This window comes from Ursus maritimus, unplaced genomic scaffold (assembly GCF_017311325.1).
Source record: "Ursus maritimus isolate PB19 unplaced genomic scaffold, ASM1731132v1 scaffold_15, whole genome shotgun sequence".
Classification (NCBI taxonomy): domain Eukaryota; kingdom Metazoa; phylum Chordata; class Mammalia; order Carnivora; family Ursidae; genus Ursus; species Ursus maritimus.
The window spans coordinates 52451538-52469311 of record NW_024423897.1 but is presented as its reverse complement, the minus strand read 5'-3'; the positions used below and the strand labels follow the sequence as shown (position 1 = coordinate 52469311).

Genomic DNA, 17774 nt, shown 5'->3' with positions numbered 1-17774 from the left:
GGAATGGTCTGAATTTTAATCTAAGGTCAAAAGATTAAGACCAGTCCCACTGAAAAAGGTTTAGAGGGAGAGTGGGAAATGAAAATAAACTTGCATCGTGTCTACAACCCATGAACCCTTATCGTTCGGTGTCAGATTTACACACAAAGGCCTACCTCACCCAGTGCACATTTCATAGATGAACTCAACATTTCATCTGACTTTATGTTTTGCAATCTGGGAAAGAATTCCAAAGTTCTCTATTATTTTGATCTTTTCAGTCAAAGAATAATGAACTTTCTGACCACAAAATTTCATATTAATAATTCTAGAAAAATGTCAATCACTTAGAGTATACATGCATAATTTTCACAGTTTTTAAACAAAAAAGTATTAGCCATGCTCTATGACAACAGCAGTAACTATTTTCCCTTTCTTCAAAAAGGTCATAAAAGGATGAATATAATATTTTAATATAATCATAATATTTTTGTTTATGTCCCTAGTTTGGTTTTAAAATTATATGAATCCACATAAAAGTAGAATGGGATATGCCAATTGAATCCACACAAAGATTTGCAAATTTTTCTTAAGTGAAAATAACTAAACTTGTCATTCCATATTACTCGTTTGAATCATCGTCGGTAGAAAATAAACATAATGTGATATTTAACTAGAAAACTCATTATGCTCATTGGCAACAATCCCTACGTTAAAAATAAATGTTATCTATATAGAAAAGAAGCAGATGCCCATAAAATGTTCTAGAACATAACTGCATGGAATGAACTAGTACGGGAGGAAAAGAAGTCTCAAAATGTAAAGTACTTTATTATTCCTCAAAGACCAGCACAGCCTGAAACGGGAAACAAAATACCTCAAATAAAGTTAGAACAACCAGGCTAGATACCCATCATTATCTGTCCCCTTTCCTTGAGAGGAAAATGGAAATTGGGCCTCACCTCACAGAGACCCATTTGTCCCACCTGCCAAGATGGAAGCGTAAGAGGCCCCGTCAGCTCTGAGGGTGGCCTTCTGCTTCATGCCATCCTCAGATGAACCAAGCAACACATTTGTAGGTTACATTACACCAAGTTTGGATACCTGTTTCGGCTACCTCCACGTCCTGATAATAAAATATAAGGTGACGAAGACCTCCAGCAGCGAAAAGCTGATCAATTCTTTCAATCTGTGAAAAAGAAAAGGCAAGGTCACAACTTCGTCCTGAATTTGAAGCAATATTTAAATCAGGAGTTGCCGTCATCTTTCTTTTTCAGATAAAACCGCATCTAATGCAAACCATAGAGAAGGCATCAGATTTTTCGCAACATAAAAAACAAAGAGAGTAAATGCCTCACCATAATAAAAACATAATCCAACGAAGGAATTCAATTAATCATGAACATATCTGCTACACATACACATTTGAAAAGAGACCGTCTCTCCAATTTTGCTAATTTCCGAAAGTGCTGAGCTGTTGAAAGCAGATAAATATAGAAGTGTTTTGTTTTCACTCAATTGCAGATCAGAAAGAGAGAACATACCTTTCAAAACCCAGCCTAATACACTAGAGATAATTAATATTAAATTGTGATTTTCCGTGAAAAATGACAGAAGAACACACATGATTATGGAACACTCCATCCAGTAGTAGTCCAGAACTTAGTCCATGAGCTTCACTGTTCAGCTAGAGGACTGCCAACTGGTCTACCACCAATGGAAGCAGAAGCACTTCTTTTAAAGTCATTGGCACATTTTTAAATTCAAATTAGAAGAAAAAGGATAAAGTCTACATGACCATTAGGATGGATACTGTCAAAAAGAACCCAGAAAATAAATGTTGTCAAGGATATGGCGAAATTGGAACCCTTGTACACTGTTGGTAAGGACATAAAAATGGTGCAGTCAGTATGGAAAACAGTATGATGATTTCTCGAAATACGAATAGAATTACTCTATGATCCAGAAACTCCACTTCCGAGTGTACATCCAAAAGAATGAAAGCAGGTCTTGCAGAGGTATTTGTACACCGATGCTCACTGCAGCGTTATCCACAGTAGTCAAAAGATGGAAGCAACCCAACTCTGTTCATTAACAGATGAATGGCTAAACAAAATGTGGCATATACATATGATAGAATATTATTCAGCCTTAAAAAGGAGGGAAATTCTGACACGTGCTACAACACAGATGAACCTTGAGGACATTTTGCTGCATAAAATTAGCCAGTCACAAAAAGACAAATACCGTATGAATTCACTTATATGAGGTGTCTAAAGTAGTCAAATTCACAGAGACAGAAAATAGAATAGTGGTTTTCAGGGACTACGGGGCTGGATTGTTTGACGATATTGAGTTTTCATTTCGCAAGACAAAGAGTTCTGAAGGTTGGTTACACAACGATGTGAACATACTTCACACTACTGAACTGTATACTTAAAAATGATTAATGGGGTGCCTGGGTGGCTCAGTCGGTTAAGCATCCAACTCTTGATTTCAGCTCAAGTCTTAATCTCAGTGTTGTAGGGTGTGGAACCTACTTTAAAAAAAAAAGGTTAAGATGTTTTACATTCTCTGCCATTACCACAATTTAAAATGTTTCCATACGATAAACTCTAGCCTGAAAATTTAACTGTGGAAAAAAATAAGCCCCTTTCCATTTCCACCATATTATAGACAGAACTACGATATATAGGGAAGAGCAAGTTGTCCTGTTTCGTTACACTTCCTTGATTGAGGATGCTATGGGGCCAAGTGGGATGCCCTCGTTGAGAATAACTTCTAAGCCAAGACTATGAAGGAGGTATTTCCAATAGGCCAGTATTGAAACTCCTGCCCCTCTATGTTGCTTGTGGGCCCAAGCCAGGATGTTTTCTTTCAGCCTCCAGGTTTTGACCTTCCTGGTCCTGAATATGACAAGGCAGTTTAACTTGGGCTTCCTACAGTTCAGAAATTTTACTCATATATTCCACTTGCATGATCCCAAATCCGATGTCCGAACTGGGAAATAGGGCAGAGTTAAGCATTTCACCGGTGGAACACTCCCTCCACGACTGAATCAGGCAAGTGATTCTGTCTCCTTCTGGGCCTCCATCTTGGGGGGATGATATTATCTACCTCCTGGCATTATAAAAATTCAGTGGGGTAACAGATGAAAGTCACTTAGATGGGACTGACGCCTGGTAAATACTCAACAAACGTTAGCTGTGATGAGGAGGAGAAAAGGGAGGAAAAGGGCATTTCCTCAATCCCTGATTGATCCATCTTGTGGTTGAGCCATTTTAGTGTTATCCACCCCTCACTGTTGACTCCTAGTGACCTCACCAGAGTGACATGGCAGGAAGGAACAAAGCCAGTGGAGTGCTGGAGCCAGCTCATACTGATTCATGACAGCCAATTGATCACAACTCTTTCCAACTAAGCCTTTAGTAACATCATGTTGATAGTCTGGAATCATCCATGGTGGGAGTATTAACACCATGGAAATCAGCAAACACTCAAAATAGTGCCTCCCTCTACCCTCGCTCAAAGCTGGTTGTTAAACATTTATAAGGGTACCACCAAATAACATTATCAATAGTGTGACACCCCTATCACCGGAAACATCTCACCCTCTCTCCCTCTATTTTTATGCCTAAAAACTAAAAAGGCAAACAAACAAACAAAAAAAAACCATTCAGCAACCATCACAGCCCTCCTGATATACCTTTCTTTGTGCTCAGGAAATTATATCCCCCCATATTTTGATCTTCCCTCTCCAAAATCAAATCACACCCCAGATTTTGGAGGGAAATCATGGCAGAAAATGGAAGTTAAGTTCAGGAACAAAAGAAACCAGATTCAGCTGCCAAACCAAAGTCAAAATCAGGAAACTACGGCACAATTCAATCACCCAGGTTAGAACAGGATAAATGCAAAACATAATAAATCAGAAGCAGAGAGGAGACTCTATTCTCCAAACCCAGGTTCCAAGATGGCGCCTGAACCCAGCATCATTGGATTCAGAAACATGCAGACATTGCTGTCAGAACCATCAGACTTAAATGACAGTTATAAGTACACCACTCAACATGAAGAGCTGGAGAGCCCGTATGTCAATCTGCCACCACCTGTACCATCTGAATGGAGTCTTGCCCATGTTAGAACAGACATCCCCTCTACAGCCCAACACAGATCCTGCCATAGAACTGGGTCAATAGACTCTCTGTGCCCTCCATAATCAAGCCAGTGAGAACTCAAATGCATCTCACCTGATTCCCCTCAAGAATGGCATCTTCCACTTCGGTTTTGTCCAGGTCTATGCAGGAAGCTACAATCGCAAATAAGTAGTCATGCCTACTATCCAAATGTGCCCGTTTGGCTTCCTTCTCTTCCTTCAGTCTTTGCTGTAAGAAAGGAACAAAAATGTTACGTGACAACTGCTGTTCTCAAATGGATTCATTCTATGATAATTTTATGTGATTATTGCTTTTTCAAGTCTTGCGTATTCGGATAACAGACACCTTAATGGTACCAGTTTTTATGTACTATCTTCCATTTTTAGAAATAATGTTATTCTATTATGAAAATAAGATGTGCTCATTGTTTTTAAAATTGTATAATACACAGAAGCTAAAAGGAAAAAAAAGAAAGAAAGATCATCTGCCATCCAGAAATTATTACTGCAATTATTTTGTTCTAAATCTTTACAGATTTCTATGCATACATAAACATTCAACAGACACACAAAAAAAGAGTTTCCCATTTTTTGTAAACATCCTCTAAGGCTTTAAAGTAATATTCTCCTACGTTATCTCCTACCTTTATTGTTTGTTTACAGATTTATATCTGGTCGTGAAATTGATTTCTGAATACCATTGCTTACCTTTAAACTGACTGTTAATTATAATACTAAGGCATGTTCAATATAACCAATGTGGGCAGTTTGAAGTGTATCTTTCCATACGCACTATGCCAATACAAACATATGCAAATGTATACAAACATCTCTATATTATACTATAAAATTTTTCATGCATTTTCTTTTAATAATACACCACAGACCTTTTTCTACTTCAATATAGGCTATTCCTATCTGTGTGATAGCTGCAAAATATTCAGCAATATGGATACACCAGTTAGGACATCCTTAGTAACTAACTGTGTTTGCAGCTGTGGCATCCCACAGCTCTTTGGCAATAGGACCATGCCATGAACCTCCCCCGCTCTTGAATTTGGCGGGCCCTGTGACCAGTTTTCACCAAAAGAATGCACGGAAAGGTAAGACCTCAAACCCAGCTAGGCTAATCCTTAGGAGATCTTCAGTTTCTGCCTTTGTGCTTGGGAATGCCACCTGGGAACCCAGCTACCATGCTGGAAGAAGTCCAAGCCACATGGGGAGACCACATGGAAGAAAAACCAAGGTGTTCTGGTCAACAGCCCCAGCCAACCTAGCCAACACCCCAGAACCAACCTTCCTCCATGTGAGGAAGCTATCTTGGACATTCCAACCTATAGATGACTGCAATCCAGCCCAATGCCATGTGAAGCAGAACCACCACCCGGTTGAGCCCAATCACCCACATACTCAAGACAGGTAAGAACAGATCATGGTTGCTGCTGTGAGCCCTTATGTTCTGGTGTGGTATGTTATGTGGCAGTAGATAACAGAGTAATCCTTGTAGAATAATTTCACTGATTGGACAGAAAGCAAATGGACGTAGGCTTGAGAAAAAGTTGATTGAGAAAAGAGAAATACAAAGATACTGACTATAAACTCTTCTTTCCAGAAACTTGACTATGAAGGAAAGAGGTGTGGTACTAGTAGATAGAGAGGAATTTACAATCAAAGAATTTTGGGGGGTGCCTGCCTGGGTGGTTCAGTTGGTTAAGAGTCCAACTCTTGATTTCAAGCTCAAGTCACGATCTCAGGGTCATGAGATGGAGCCCCCCATCAGGCTCCACACTGGGTGTGGAGCCTACTTATGATTCTCTTTCTCTCCTTCTGCCTCTGCCCCTCCCCCCATTTGCATGCACGCTCTTACTCTCTCTCTCTAAAGATAAAAAAGAAAAAGAAAGAATTTTTTTAAACACAAGAAGAACTTAAAAACAATGATGAGAAAAAGTTGGGGATTTCAGAGGGGTTGAAAGGCCATCTGTGGACCCATGCAATTAACATTTGTTTTCCAGAACCTGAAGGGACTGCTTGAAAGAAGAATTAGGGGTGGAGGGAGGGATTAAGGTTTAAAAAAATAATAAACAATAAGCCTATTTTCTTGCCATTTCTCCCTAAAGGAACTAACACAGGTCCTGACACAAAGTATACGTTCCATAAACATCAAATAGAAGTAAATTTAAATCTGTTTTCAAATGTGGCTAGGCTAAAACAAGGACGATGTCCCATTGTTTCGACTGTTTTCTTCCTTCTTGGCAGGGAGGAATAAAAATGCTTTTCAAAGTGAACTCTCGGGGTTTGTACTAAATGGCTTCAGCAGCTTGAGAACATGGTGGGCAACCAGGGGAGCCAAGAATCGGGCATCAAAATAAGATGGCCAATGCTGGGTAGCGACAAAGAAAGAAAAGAACCAGAGAACCAGAAGAGTTAGGATGTGAAGCAACTGAAGGCTTCCGAAGAACAGAGAAACTGAAATAAGACTCTACCATGGCAACACATTCTCTATGACCTGATTTTATAAGACTCCAAAGGGGAAGAAATATATATATATATTTTTTTTTTCTTCCATATCCTAGTGGAGGAAAGGAGAGATTGGTCCCTAAAACAGAACGCTAATTATTCTATTTTTACTTAAGTATCACATAGGAAGAAAAATTCCAAAGAAGTATCATGTGTACAAAGTGAATTACAAAGTGTTTTTTTTTTTAAGATTTTATTTATTTATTCGACAGAGATAGAGACAGCCAGCAAGAGAGGGAACACAAGCAGGGGGAGTGGGAGAGGAAGAAGCAGGCTCATAGCGGAAGCAGGCCCATAGCTTAACCGCTGTGCCACCCAGGCACCCCTACAAAGTGTTTTTAAAGTAAATGTTTTCAGAGCTACGCTAAAAAGCGTGTTAAGCAACGAATATGTTCTTGAATAAACTGATTGTTCTGTCTCTAGAGACAAGTAATATGAAGCAAGCCCCTGGAGCCAAGTAGAGGAAAGACCACACACAAGTTTGTTGATCTCAACTCTCACTGCCGTATCCTAAAGTATCCTGGTATAACGAGGGAATTGATTTTTTACTACCACTAGAAGTCAGTAAGGTCAAACAAATATTTGGTGACCAGACTGGAGCACTGTCAGCCCATATACTTAGGCCTGCAGCTTTCTGGCTGCTAGGGAATGGCAGCAACCAGCAGTCAGGGGACTGGCTGTCTGAAGGTGGCTGTCCTGTCAGCCTCCATGTTTCAACATGGAGAACACTTGGAGAGGGAGGGTGGAGTGGGATGAAAACAGCAACAGGTGGATGATGGAATATTTTTTTAAGAGTCACATTAAAATTGTTTTGTGTTGCATGAACAAGCACCAACGGATGGGGGTAGGGAGGCGCCAGGAAACCTATTCGATGTCCAAAGAAATCTAGAAAGTAGTCAAACATTTCTGCCATTTGGTGACAAGATACGCTGTGGCCACCCTACAAGAAAAGGGTAGCTAATGTGTTAGCTCACAGGAAACAAGGGCTGCTGTAAGGCCACCAATGTGGACCAATGAGCCCTGGTTGTTAGAGGGGTCCCGGGTTCCGGTCTCGGCTCCGCCATTTGCATCTGTCAGTCAACCTTTCCAGAATTCTGTTTCCGTAACTCCAGACTCCAAGCAGGAGACCAACCGACAGCTAAGTGCCATTGCTTCTCTACCGTCAGAGCTCCTTCTCACTGGGTCAAAAGTTAACATGGACAAGAGACGTGAGGTTTTAAAGTACGAATCCCAACAAAGACCCAAAGCGTGTGCTTTCATAATAAAGCTCTGTGACGTTTTCTCATGACAAACCTACCCATTCAATGTTTTTTAAAACACTAACTTTTGCCTTTGACCCTACAGTTCAGCGCAAGTCTGCATGCCTGTATACAGACCACACTCATATCATTTTGGCCTCAGGTTGACAATCGCCAACTATATGAGAGACCTTACTCTCATCTGTAAAATGAAGATACAGGTCCAAACGTGAAAGGTAATTGTGAAGATTAAATTGGGAGCAGTCTTGAGACAATAACTAAGTCAACCAGCACTTGAATTAAAATGGCTGAATTAAAATTCAGGAGGAACAGAACTTTTCAATAATAATGTTTTAATTGTACTAATGTTTAAACACCCTCCAGTCTTAGAAAGCCCGGCCCTGTCGGCAGGTTTGTCTCAGACCCGGGTCTACCCCACTGACATCACTGGCAGCCGGAAGTGAATGTCAGGTCTAGGAGCCCCTTTGTGGCTGAGCAGGGACACCCGTTTCCCCAACCCTCCTGACGGTGTCATTTCGCTCTATTTGCCCAGCGGCAGTGCAAGCTACGGCTCTGCCAGTCATCAGTCCCTTACTGTGCTTAGGTTTCATTGTCACAAAAGCCCCATGAAGTAGACATTTCTATCTCCACACAAGGAACCTGAGACTATGGACCATTAACAATTTCCCAAGAGCATACAGTTAAGTAAGTGGCAGGGCTGGGCAACCAAGCCCTGTTGTGTTTGCAGGGCCAGGCCAAGACATGGTTGTCCCAGGCAACTAAGAGTTTTGCATCCATTCAAACATATTTCAGAAACATTGTTTCTTTGAATTTCCACTCAAGGATTATCTAGGGCACTCTTGGGGGGATCCCCATATACATTGCATGGGTTATAGGAGCTGTGCGTGTGTGCGTGTGTGTGTGTGTGTGTGTGTGCGTGTGTGTGTGTGGAAACTGGGGTTAATAGGCACCATTTTCTGAGTTATACCAGAGACATTTTAGTACCAGTATGGACTGGTGTCCAGTTGGCTCCCACCTGGCATGCCCAGAGTCCAGCTCTCTCATCACACTCCTGCGTCCCAGCAAATGGTAACCTCCCATCCTCAACTCCTAAAAGTGCCTAGAAGGTGGGCTCCCTGCTGGGGCAGCCAGTAGGCTGGACTCCACGCCTTCCCCACTGTTGCTGCTGTTGCCTGAACAACTTCACTTTTATCGATGTCATACTGTATACCTCAGGTCTTCATAGGACACCTTTGCACAGAGAAGTGTATGGGGTGCAGAATGGGTTCTGCAGCCAAAAAAATACTTGTTTTAAAAAAAAATTTTTCCAGGTGACATGATTAGCCTGTTGCAGGTCTGAATGTGAGAAAGAGATCTGTTTCGCTGAGCATTAGTTGCATATCTTTGAATGAATACATTTCTATTTTCTTGATTTGGGTGTTATATTCTATGTATACAGATTCATACAGCAATGTAACAAACATGGTGGAGGAGAGTATAATCTAGATTAAAATCCTCACTGGAGATAACTGTAAATGTGAGTCCATGAATTACAGGTGAAACTCCTTATCTTAAATCACCGAAGTGAGTACCTCTGAGACTGATTCTGCTTTGGCTCTCAATACCAATCTCAAGTCCACAGATAACTAATCACTTGATGAAACATAGCACCAAAGAGGCCAAGGACATGGGGTTTGATCATCTCAGGCCAGTTAGCTTCACTTTATATCACCTTCCCTAACTGTGGATGAATCAGGGCAAATCCATGAGCGGAGGAAGAAATTATTCAAAGTGTATGCCCAGCTGAAACGCCTCATTATTGGTAATCTGCCACATGTATAACCTGATCCTTCTTATCTCCTGAGGGTTAAAATAAAATAAATATCAACTGAATCTCATCATTCCCGCCAGAGTATCAGCTCCACAAAGAGGGACATGTTCTATTTTAATTTTTGCAATATCCCCTGTGCCTAGAACAGTCCCTGGCACATAGAGGAGCCTCAACTAATATCTAATGAGTGGATAAATTAACCAAATTAATCATTTACAAGCCACTCTCAAGTAATTAAGGGCTGGAACACATTATTCTAGCACAGTCTGAGCCTGTGATTGCAGGCTCAGAATTCAGTCAATAAGCTCCTAGGTCTTCAATGCTGTTGTGTCTCGAGTATAAACCACTGCACAAAATCCTACCGTTAGTGTGGATTATAGCTCTCCCTCAATTTACAGCACATATAACCAAGCTCACTTCGCCTATATCCTACAACGTGCTGAATGACGAAACCTGACGGAAGTGGTTCTCCTGCTCACTTCCATGTAGGGACCTCTCTTTCCATGTCTTCCAACAAAGAAAAGCCTTCCTCTTTTCCAGCATTTTCCTTTTGACCCACAGGGCCCCATTTCCTCTGGGAGCGCCTGCTATGTGGTGCTTCCTGGAGCATCCAAACTTGATCTTTAACTGGCTGGGAGACCTACAACCCAGCAACTCTCCCCTCCCGACTGTGCTTTTCAAATCTTGCTTTCTCTTACCCCCTTCCTTTCATTTCTCCTGGTGAAGGGCCACACACGCAGAGGAAGTGCAGCACCTCCTTCCCACCTGAAGAGCACTCCAGCAAAGTGGTTTCTGGACGGGAAAGACACTCCATGATGGCTAATCCCACTCACAGCAGGTGCTACAGTGAAGCCCTCCTTTATACAAGGAGAGCTGCGCTCCCCTCATTGTAAAGAGATAGCACTTAAACTGAGAAGATCCCAGCAATCTTCTTGTCCTAAAAGTTCTGGAATCTTGTCTATTTTCACTGGAGTTCTCAGGGCCCCCAAATCTCCCCATTTACTCACTCCCTTATCTGTCATTCTTTCCAGGCCAGTAAAAGATCCCCTCTTTACCTTTTACTATATGTGGATTTTTCACCCAAATCGATCCAAACCCTGCTGGACGGATCACCACACCATCACCACAACCTTCTCTGCCCCCGGCATTCCATTATCCACATTCTAACTTAAAGTCTGTTTTCTGCACACCAAATTGTGGGATCTGATCAAAGGTCCTTAGTGGACCTACCCAGGGCCATATATTCTATCTTCCTTCCCACCCACGGTGGTTTTACTCCAAATCAGGAATACCTCTCTTGTGGAATTTCAAGAGTTCCCTCTGGCTGCAGGGGCCATATAATTCAAGTAGCCATATAATTTCACCCACAAGCTAAAATATATGATGCCACTGTTCACATTACCTATGGCACAGGAACAAAATTCAAAAATTCCCTTATTCAACACAATAAACCAGAGTATTTAAAGCTGGCTGCTCATTAGAATCACGGAGAGTTTTAAAATAACTGATGCCTGCCTCTACCCCGAAACTCTAACTTATCTTGTCCCAAGGGGGGCCTGAGCACTGGTATTTCCCAGGCGATTCTCACCTGCAGCCCAGCCTGAGAACACTGCTCCAAAGGAAATCATTCTATGAACTGATCATGACTGATGAGTATGACCAGAGTTCCTACTTGAGGTAGGAACTCAACAGAGAAAGTCCAGGGGCATAAATTTGGGATCCCTCCAACTCCAGACCTCTTTTTTCCTTCTCTTTACTGGCATGATGCCAACACCAACCGTTAGCACTAGCTTCAGCTCTAAACTTCATGGGGCCCGGAAGTGCTCCCGCCTGCCCGTCATGGAACACAGCAGCTCCTGGCACAAAGTAGGCATTCAACAGATATTTGTGGAATGGATGGATTTTGCACTTAACCGCACTTTCCCAGGGTCTAGCAACGGCGTGATTATGACGTGGGCATCTTGAGCATTAAATCGATCAGGTTCAGGAATATTCACCTGAGCACTAACAAGCAGTGCCTGTCCCCTCCCCACTCCCCAGCTGAATCCTAGAGCCATTCACCTCCCGAGCTGCAAGAGAATTGTTTTCATATTGTATACTGGATTGTATGTGTGAAATGTGTTCCCAAACATGCCTGGGCCTGATGAACAAAGGACACTGAGACCCTGCTTGGCTCTTTTGCCAGAGGATAACAAAACCCACACCCTTGGAGCTTTCAAAAGATATCTGAGACCAAAAGTTCTTTTCCGTCTTGGTTTCTACCCACGCACTCCCAAGGGAACAATGGTGGCCCCGCCTCATGGTTTCTCAGCAGGGGAAGGCGTGGTGCCTCCCCCAGGGGCCTGCCCCTTCTCTTCCCCCACAGTCTCTATGCCCTCCCATCACTGTTTAGAGAAGCCTGGCAATCTGAAATTCGAGGAGCAACAATATTCCCTAGCACAAGCGCATACAGGGCAAAACATAAACAATACACATCCCTGAAGAGAGCAGAGAACTAGTCTCCATTTTAAAATCAGCTTTGCAATTAGGTGAATTTAAGTCAAGAGGACCATCATAAATCTTTCAAGTTTTCTTCTAGAAGTCAACAAAGTCAACCAGCAAAATTACGTATTTCAGTCTAATTTTAGAGAAGGAAAGAAAACAGAATCCCTAAGTCAGGAACTCATGTCTGTTGTACACTTGTAAGTTTACACTGAACACTGTTCATCTTCGAGAAAAGCAGAAAGAAGATAGACCTATCTGGGCCATATTTTTATACGTAAGTGAGTGAATACATACAGAATTATTTCAGGTTTGTTCATGGAAAACATTGTGTTTATTACACAACAGAAAGGATGTATGGCTTCACTTTTCTAAACCGAGGAGCTTATGGTATTTGTGTGTATAATCTGGATAAAGTCAATTATTATATTACAATAGCCTAGTTGTAAGATAACATCATTGCAGTTAATAGTTCCAGACCAAGGTTCTGGACATAGAGATTATAGTTTTTATGTTAAGTAGCTCTGGAATCTTTGTCATTATTTTAGGTCACAAAGTTGTCATTTAATAAATTTCCATATCAGTGCACTATATGGAAAATGTATAATTATTTACACAATACACTGCAACCTTATTGAAGTAATTCTGTTAATCTCATTCTTCAGTGGGGAGAACAGAACCAGCACCCAAAATATATAAATGAAACCCCCCAAAAGCTTACTCCCAAATGGTAGCTCGTGCCAAAGAAGAGTATAATTCATTAAACCATACATAGTCAAGATACAAAATTATCGATTTTAATATTTTAGACTTGATAGTAAGATACAGGAAAAATATTCAGGCACACGAGAAGTTTAATTCATTCACTTTATTAACTAAGCATAAAATTAAGGCCTATCAGTGCCAGGCTCTTGCTAGGGGAAGGCTATCTAAAACTGGGAAGCCCATCACCCCTGTCCTCCAGGAACTCACAATCTAGTGAAGGTAGAGGATATGTAGACAAATGTCACTTTTCTGCAGTGATAGGACAAGGGCGCTAGGGGACGCAGAAGCAAAGTGCTGGGAGGGCTTCTCAGAGGAGGCACTGTTGGCATTGGGTCTTAAAGAATGACTGTTCCCAGGCAAACAAGTTCCAGAGCTCAGCTAGAAGACGTTGACCTTGGAAAGGACGCATCAGAATGGTGGGGCTGGGGAAGTGGAGGGTAGCTGGTCGTGGGCCGGGTGCTGAGCAACGCAGAGACTGCATCCCTGCTGTTTGGTGTTGAAAGAGCAGGTTGCAAGGGAGCCGGAATCATCTGGACTCCTGGGGATGCACAGGAGACACAGAGATCCCACCCCGAGGAAGCATGGGTTAATGTTGAGAACAGAGTCCTAGAGCAAACTCCACTTTCTTCCGACAGCAACTGGCTGCCGAAGAGGTTCCAAATCCCTTTCTACATTTGCATAATAAAAACTGCTGAGCTGAGCCCTTTGCCAGGGAAGCTCATTCTTCAATGTGATTCCAAAGGCACATCCTTGCATCTCACGGTCTGTGACCTCATTTCCAGGCCTACAGAAAGGGGGGAATGATTCCAAAGAGCCTAGAAAACTTGCCGCCTAGAATCTGCCGTAACTATCTCCCATTACCAACCAAACCGTCCAGGTCTGAAAGAATGCAAGTCACCAACGTGCCCTTCAGGCATTTCTCCCCCTCAGAGGAGCACGGTGCACGTTCCCCAAAGTTGCAGCACAGATCCCACAAGTAGTTACTGTTGGGGCGGCAATGTGCACAAAAGCCCAAAGACACAGTCCCTCTTTTTTTTTTTTTTTTTTTGTATTTGGAATATCAACATGTAGCCTTACAAACCATCCAAAAATTAGTGAACAGACACATTTCTCACAATCTCATCAGAATGTGACTTTGAATTGCTTTTAGGTATTTTTCCACCCAGGTGTGAAATAGGGTCATCCAAGGCCCCCCCGGCAAGTTTACGGACAACAACTCCTCACCGTTAAAATGCGGGTGATGCTCTGCTTCCAGAGCTGTCTCCTACCGATCCGAAACATCATAGACGTCTATGCGGCGTATACCGTGGCCGGAGCTCTTCCTGAACGATCCTCGAACTCGGGGAGGCCTCCTCCTCATCCAACAGGCTTTCAAGTGAAAACTCTGAAGGATCAGGAGTTCACCCTCACATTTCCACTTTGCATGTACTATTCACCGTGTATGCACAGAACAAAAATTCCAAGCGCACCTATGCTATTCAAGGTTTCCTTCTAGAGGCTCTCCGCTTGGGCCTCTCCTCTGTTCCAAAGCCCGTGTTGTTAGGGCAATACTGTCGACAGCCGTACAGTTTAACCGTGCCTCTCGGGCGTGTTTATCAGCCAATCAAAGCACCTGAACTACTGGGTTACAACACTCCTGATGGTCCTTTAATTCTAGACGCTGCCCAACAGGAAGCCTGGAGTCAATAGAGATATTTGAATAATTTCTTTGAACAGTGAGAAACTTCAGACCGGATCAACATGGAAAGCAGAGAAAGCCATTGAATAAATTGCTTAAGTCAAGAAATTCAGGATTACTTTGCCTCAACAACGTTGTGTGCACGATTAACTGCCAGCATTGTGACTAATTGTGACTAATTGTCAGATAGGCTAATTGTGACCCAAAGGAGCCATTCTCTCCCCATAAAGAACGGAAGCCTATTTCATATGCAAATAGCAAATGATGCCCATAAATTACTTTTGCTCACCCAGTTGCACATACAAATAAACCAAGGTAATTTATTCTGTGTGACTAAACATCTTGATCAGCCTTACTGGGAGGACATGAATGGGAAACCACAGCCAGAGTGATTTGAGAGATCTAATATGCATGGTTTCTCTCATCGAGATGAATAAAAAGCAGGACACTTAAGGCTGGGCATGTTAAATCTAGGATTTAGACCCTGGAGTTCAAGTCTTGGGAACTCCAATCCCAAGGTTAATCAGGAAATAGAGGACTCATCCTGCTAATATTCTGCTAACTAATCTTACAAGACTGACTGGAAAGCGAAGATGTTAATTCGGTTTTAAAATACCTACTGCTGGGGAGCCTGGGTGGCTCAGTCCTTAAGAGGCTGCCTTTGGCTCAGGTCATGATCCCAGGGTCCTGGGATCGAGCCCCACATCAGGCTGCCTGCTCAGCGGGAAGCCTGCTTCTTCCACTCCCCCCTGCTTATGTTCTCTCTCTCGCTGTCTCTCTCTCTCTGTCAAATAAATAAATCAAATCTTTAGAAAAAAGAAAACAGAATACCTACTGCTAATTTGCAGGCTAATTTGGTATTTGAACTTGGGAGATTCACCTGGTCAACACCAACACTAGGGCGTGGCCTCCACGGGTAGGGTTAATACAAGAGACAACACTCAGACCTGAATATTATTCGGTAATCAAAAAACTAGAGCATAGGAAGTTAGAGTTTGTTTATGGGACATCTTTTAAATCAAACTCTGGGTATTGGCGAGAGGCTGTTTCCTGTTCTAATTGTGAATGAAGATGGTATCTAGACTACAAGTCATTCTCCTCTGCTTGGTGTTAAAAGGTCACCAGCAAATAGCAGCATTTTCTCATCCCCCTTGCTCAGCATCTTAGTATCAGGCCCAAGAATCCTCAGTCAACGCATGACCTCTGGACGGAGGTTACACTTCATTATATGTCTGCTAATCTTTCCTTAGTTACATTACATGGCACTTCCCTAAATGGTATGTCAGGCACCATCCTTGTTCCAGCAGCCCATTTACAACATTATCTCTTTGGGGAGAGTTGCTTTCTGGAAAAATTTCCACAGATGGCTGGTGGCATTCATTTTGTGTTTGGCAAGCGTAACCATGGCTCTCTCGAGGTTTCATGGTAAACTGCAAAGTCTTCCAACCTCTATGCCTGAATTTCAACCCCCCTTGGGCACGGCAGAGTGTCTTAAGGGATGCCCTCTATTGGAGGAGGCTGAGAACTGTCATTAGCAGCACAAACAAAGGCAAAACACAAGGCTGAATCTACATCTGACCATCTGCCCCCTCATTGTCGGCCTCACATAAAATTGATTTCTGGTTGCTGGAGAAGAGTTATCAAAATTACTTGGAGGAAGACTCAGGAGGGTTTCTGTAGGAGTAGTTTCCACCAGGGAACATTGGGCAAGACTCTTCCTACAGGAACTCTCTCTCAGGGTCTCTCCAGCTCTATCTGGGTAGACTATGCACTCTTCCCAGTTGAAAATATTGGCCATGAACAAATCTTAAATCAGACGTAATGAGAAAATAAGAGTGGACAATGGGCCTCACAGGGGCAGGAGATTCCATCCAGAAATCCAAGTACCTTCAGGCAAGGTTTAAAGTTCCACTTTCATTCATTCGTTTATTGCTTCATTCCTTCAATCCACAAACGTCTGTGAGTGCCTTATATGGGGCAAGGCAACTACACTACATATGAAGCATAGAGCAGCTAATTAAAACACACTTAATCAAACAGCAAAAAAATTAATTGTGACATGCATAATTATTTTATGGAACACTCAAAGAGAAAGATAAAATGGTGCCAATTAAACTTAAACACAAACTCAATTTTAAGATGCATTCTGAAATCGTGGAGTTAAAATGTGAAATATGTCCATCTCAGAATCAATGAAAAACCATCACTCCTGCCTTCATTGAGGGAAGATATTAAACAAATAACATAATGATAAGTCTATAATTACAAATACGATATAAATACAAATTGTGAAACGTGCCTTAGAAAAAGAAGAGAAGGTACACGCTTCCCGTGGATCTGTATTCCGTATGATCATGTTGTGCTTACATTCCTGAACCCTCCATCCCTGAATTATGGAGAGTCGCCTACTTTGGGCCTTGCAGGCTTGTGTGTACAACCTATGCCATGTGATGCTATAGAAAAGTGCAAGCGTTGAAGTCAGACAGACCTGGATTTAAATCCCAGCTCTGTCCTCTCCCAGCAAGAGGACATCCAAGCTTTTGTTTCTTAAGTTGTAAAATAGGAAATAAACCCACCTGCCCAAGAAACTTGTGATGATTTAATTCTACATAAAATTCCAGGATCCTCACAGGCACTTTATAAGTGAAAAAGAAACTATATTTTTGGATTGCAAAAAAGTTAGAACTACAATTAGCGATAACAGCAAGGCAGAGGAGAAATTTCCAAGGAATTGAACATAACCCACAAATTCCAGTCTAGCGCTGCTTAGAAAGTTGTGTCTTGATTTCTGAGTCGGTCCCAAGAAAGGAATGGATCCAAGTTTTGTCAGTTACCATCTACACATTTCTTGCAGATTTCCATCTCTAGGAATGTGTTACTGAGGCCAGTAGAATCAAACGCATTCATCAGTTTAAGGGCCTTGTAAACAATGATACAGCAGGCAGCATATAAAAATGGCAAATGTGTTCAGTGGGATGAGAAAGTACCGGATTTTATCTATCCTGAGTGGTGCCTTTTTTACACTTTTTACTGTACTGAAATTGGTTGCATCTGATAAGCAGCCTTACAAGTGCTGTTGGTCGACCACCGTCATGACAGAATTGTCAGTACCAGACTTTGTGCCAACTC

At 42.1% G+C, this 17774-nt stretch overlaps 1 protein-coding gene across 2 annotated transcripts in view; it reads right to left on the bottom strand.

Moving 5' to 3' along the window:
• DNAH5 (dynein axonemal heavy chain 5) overlaps positions 1-14344 on the bottom strand; it is a 209694-nt gene extending 195350 nt beyond the window's left edge. For both annotated transcript variants that reach the window (XM_008689897.2, XM_008689898.2), the window contains exons 1-3: positions 14192-14344; positions 4230-4364; positions 1084-1168 (exon numbers count right to left, since the gene is read on the bottom strand). In XM_008689897.2, coding sequence (XP_008688119.2) covers positions 1084-1168; positions 4230-4364; positions 14192-14251 — 280 coding nt within the window. In that variant the 5' untranslated portion in view covers positions 14252-14344. The remainder of the gene's footprint in view (positions 1-1083; positions 1169-4229; positions 4365-14191) is intronic.
• Positions 14345-17774: the final 3430 nt, after the last annotated feature.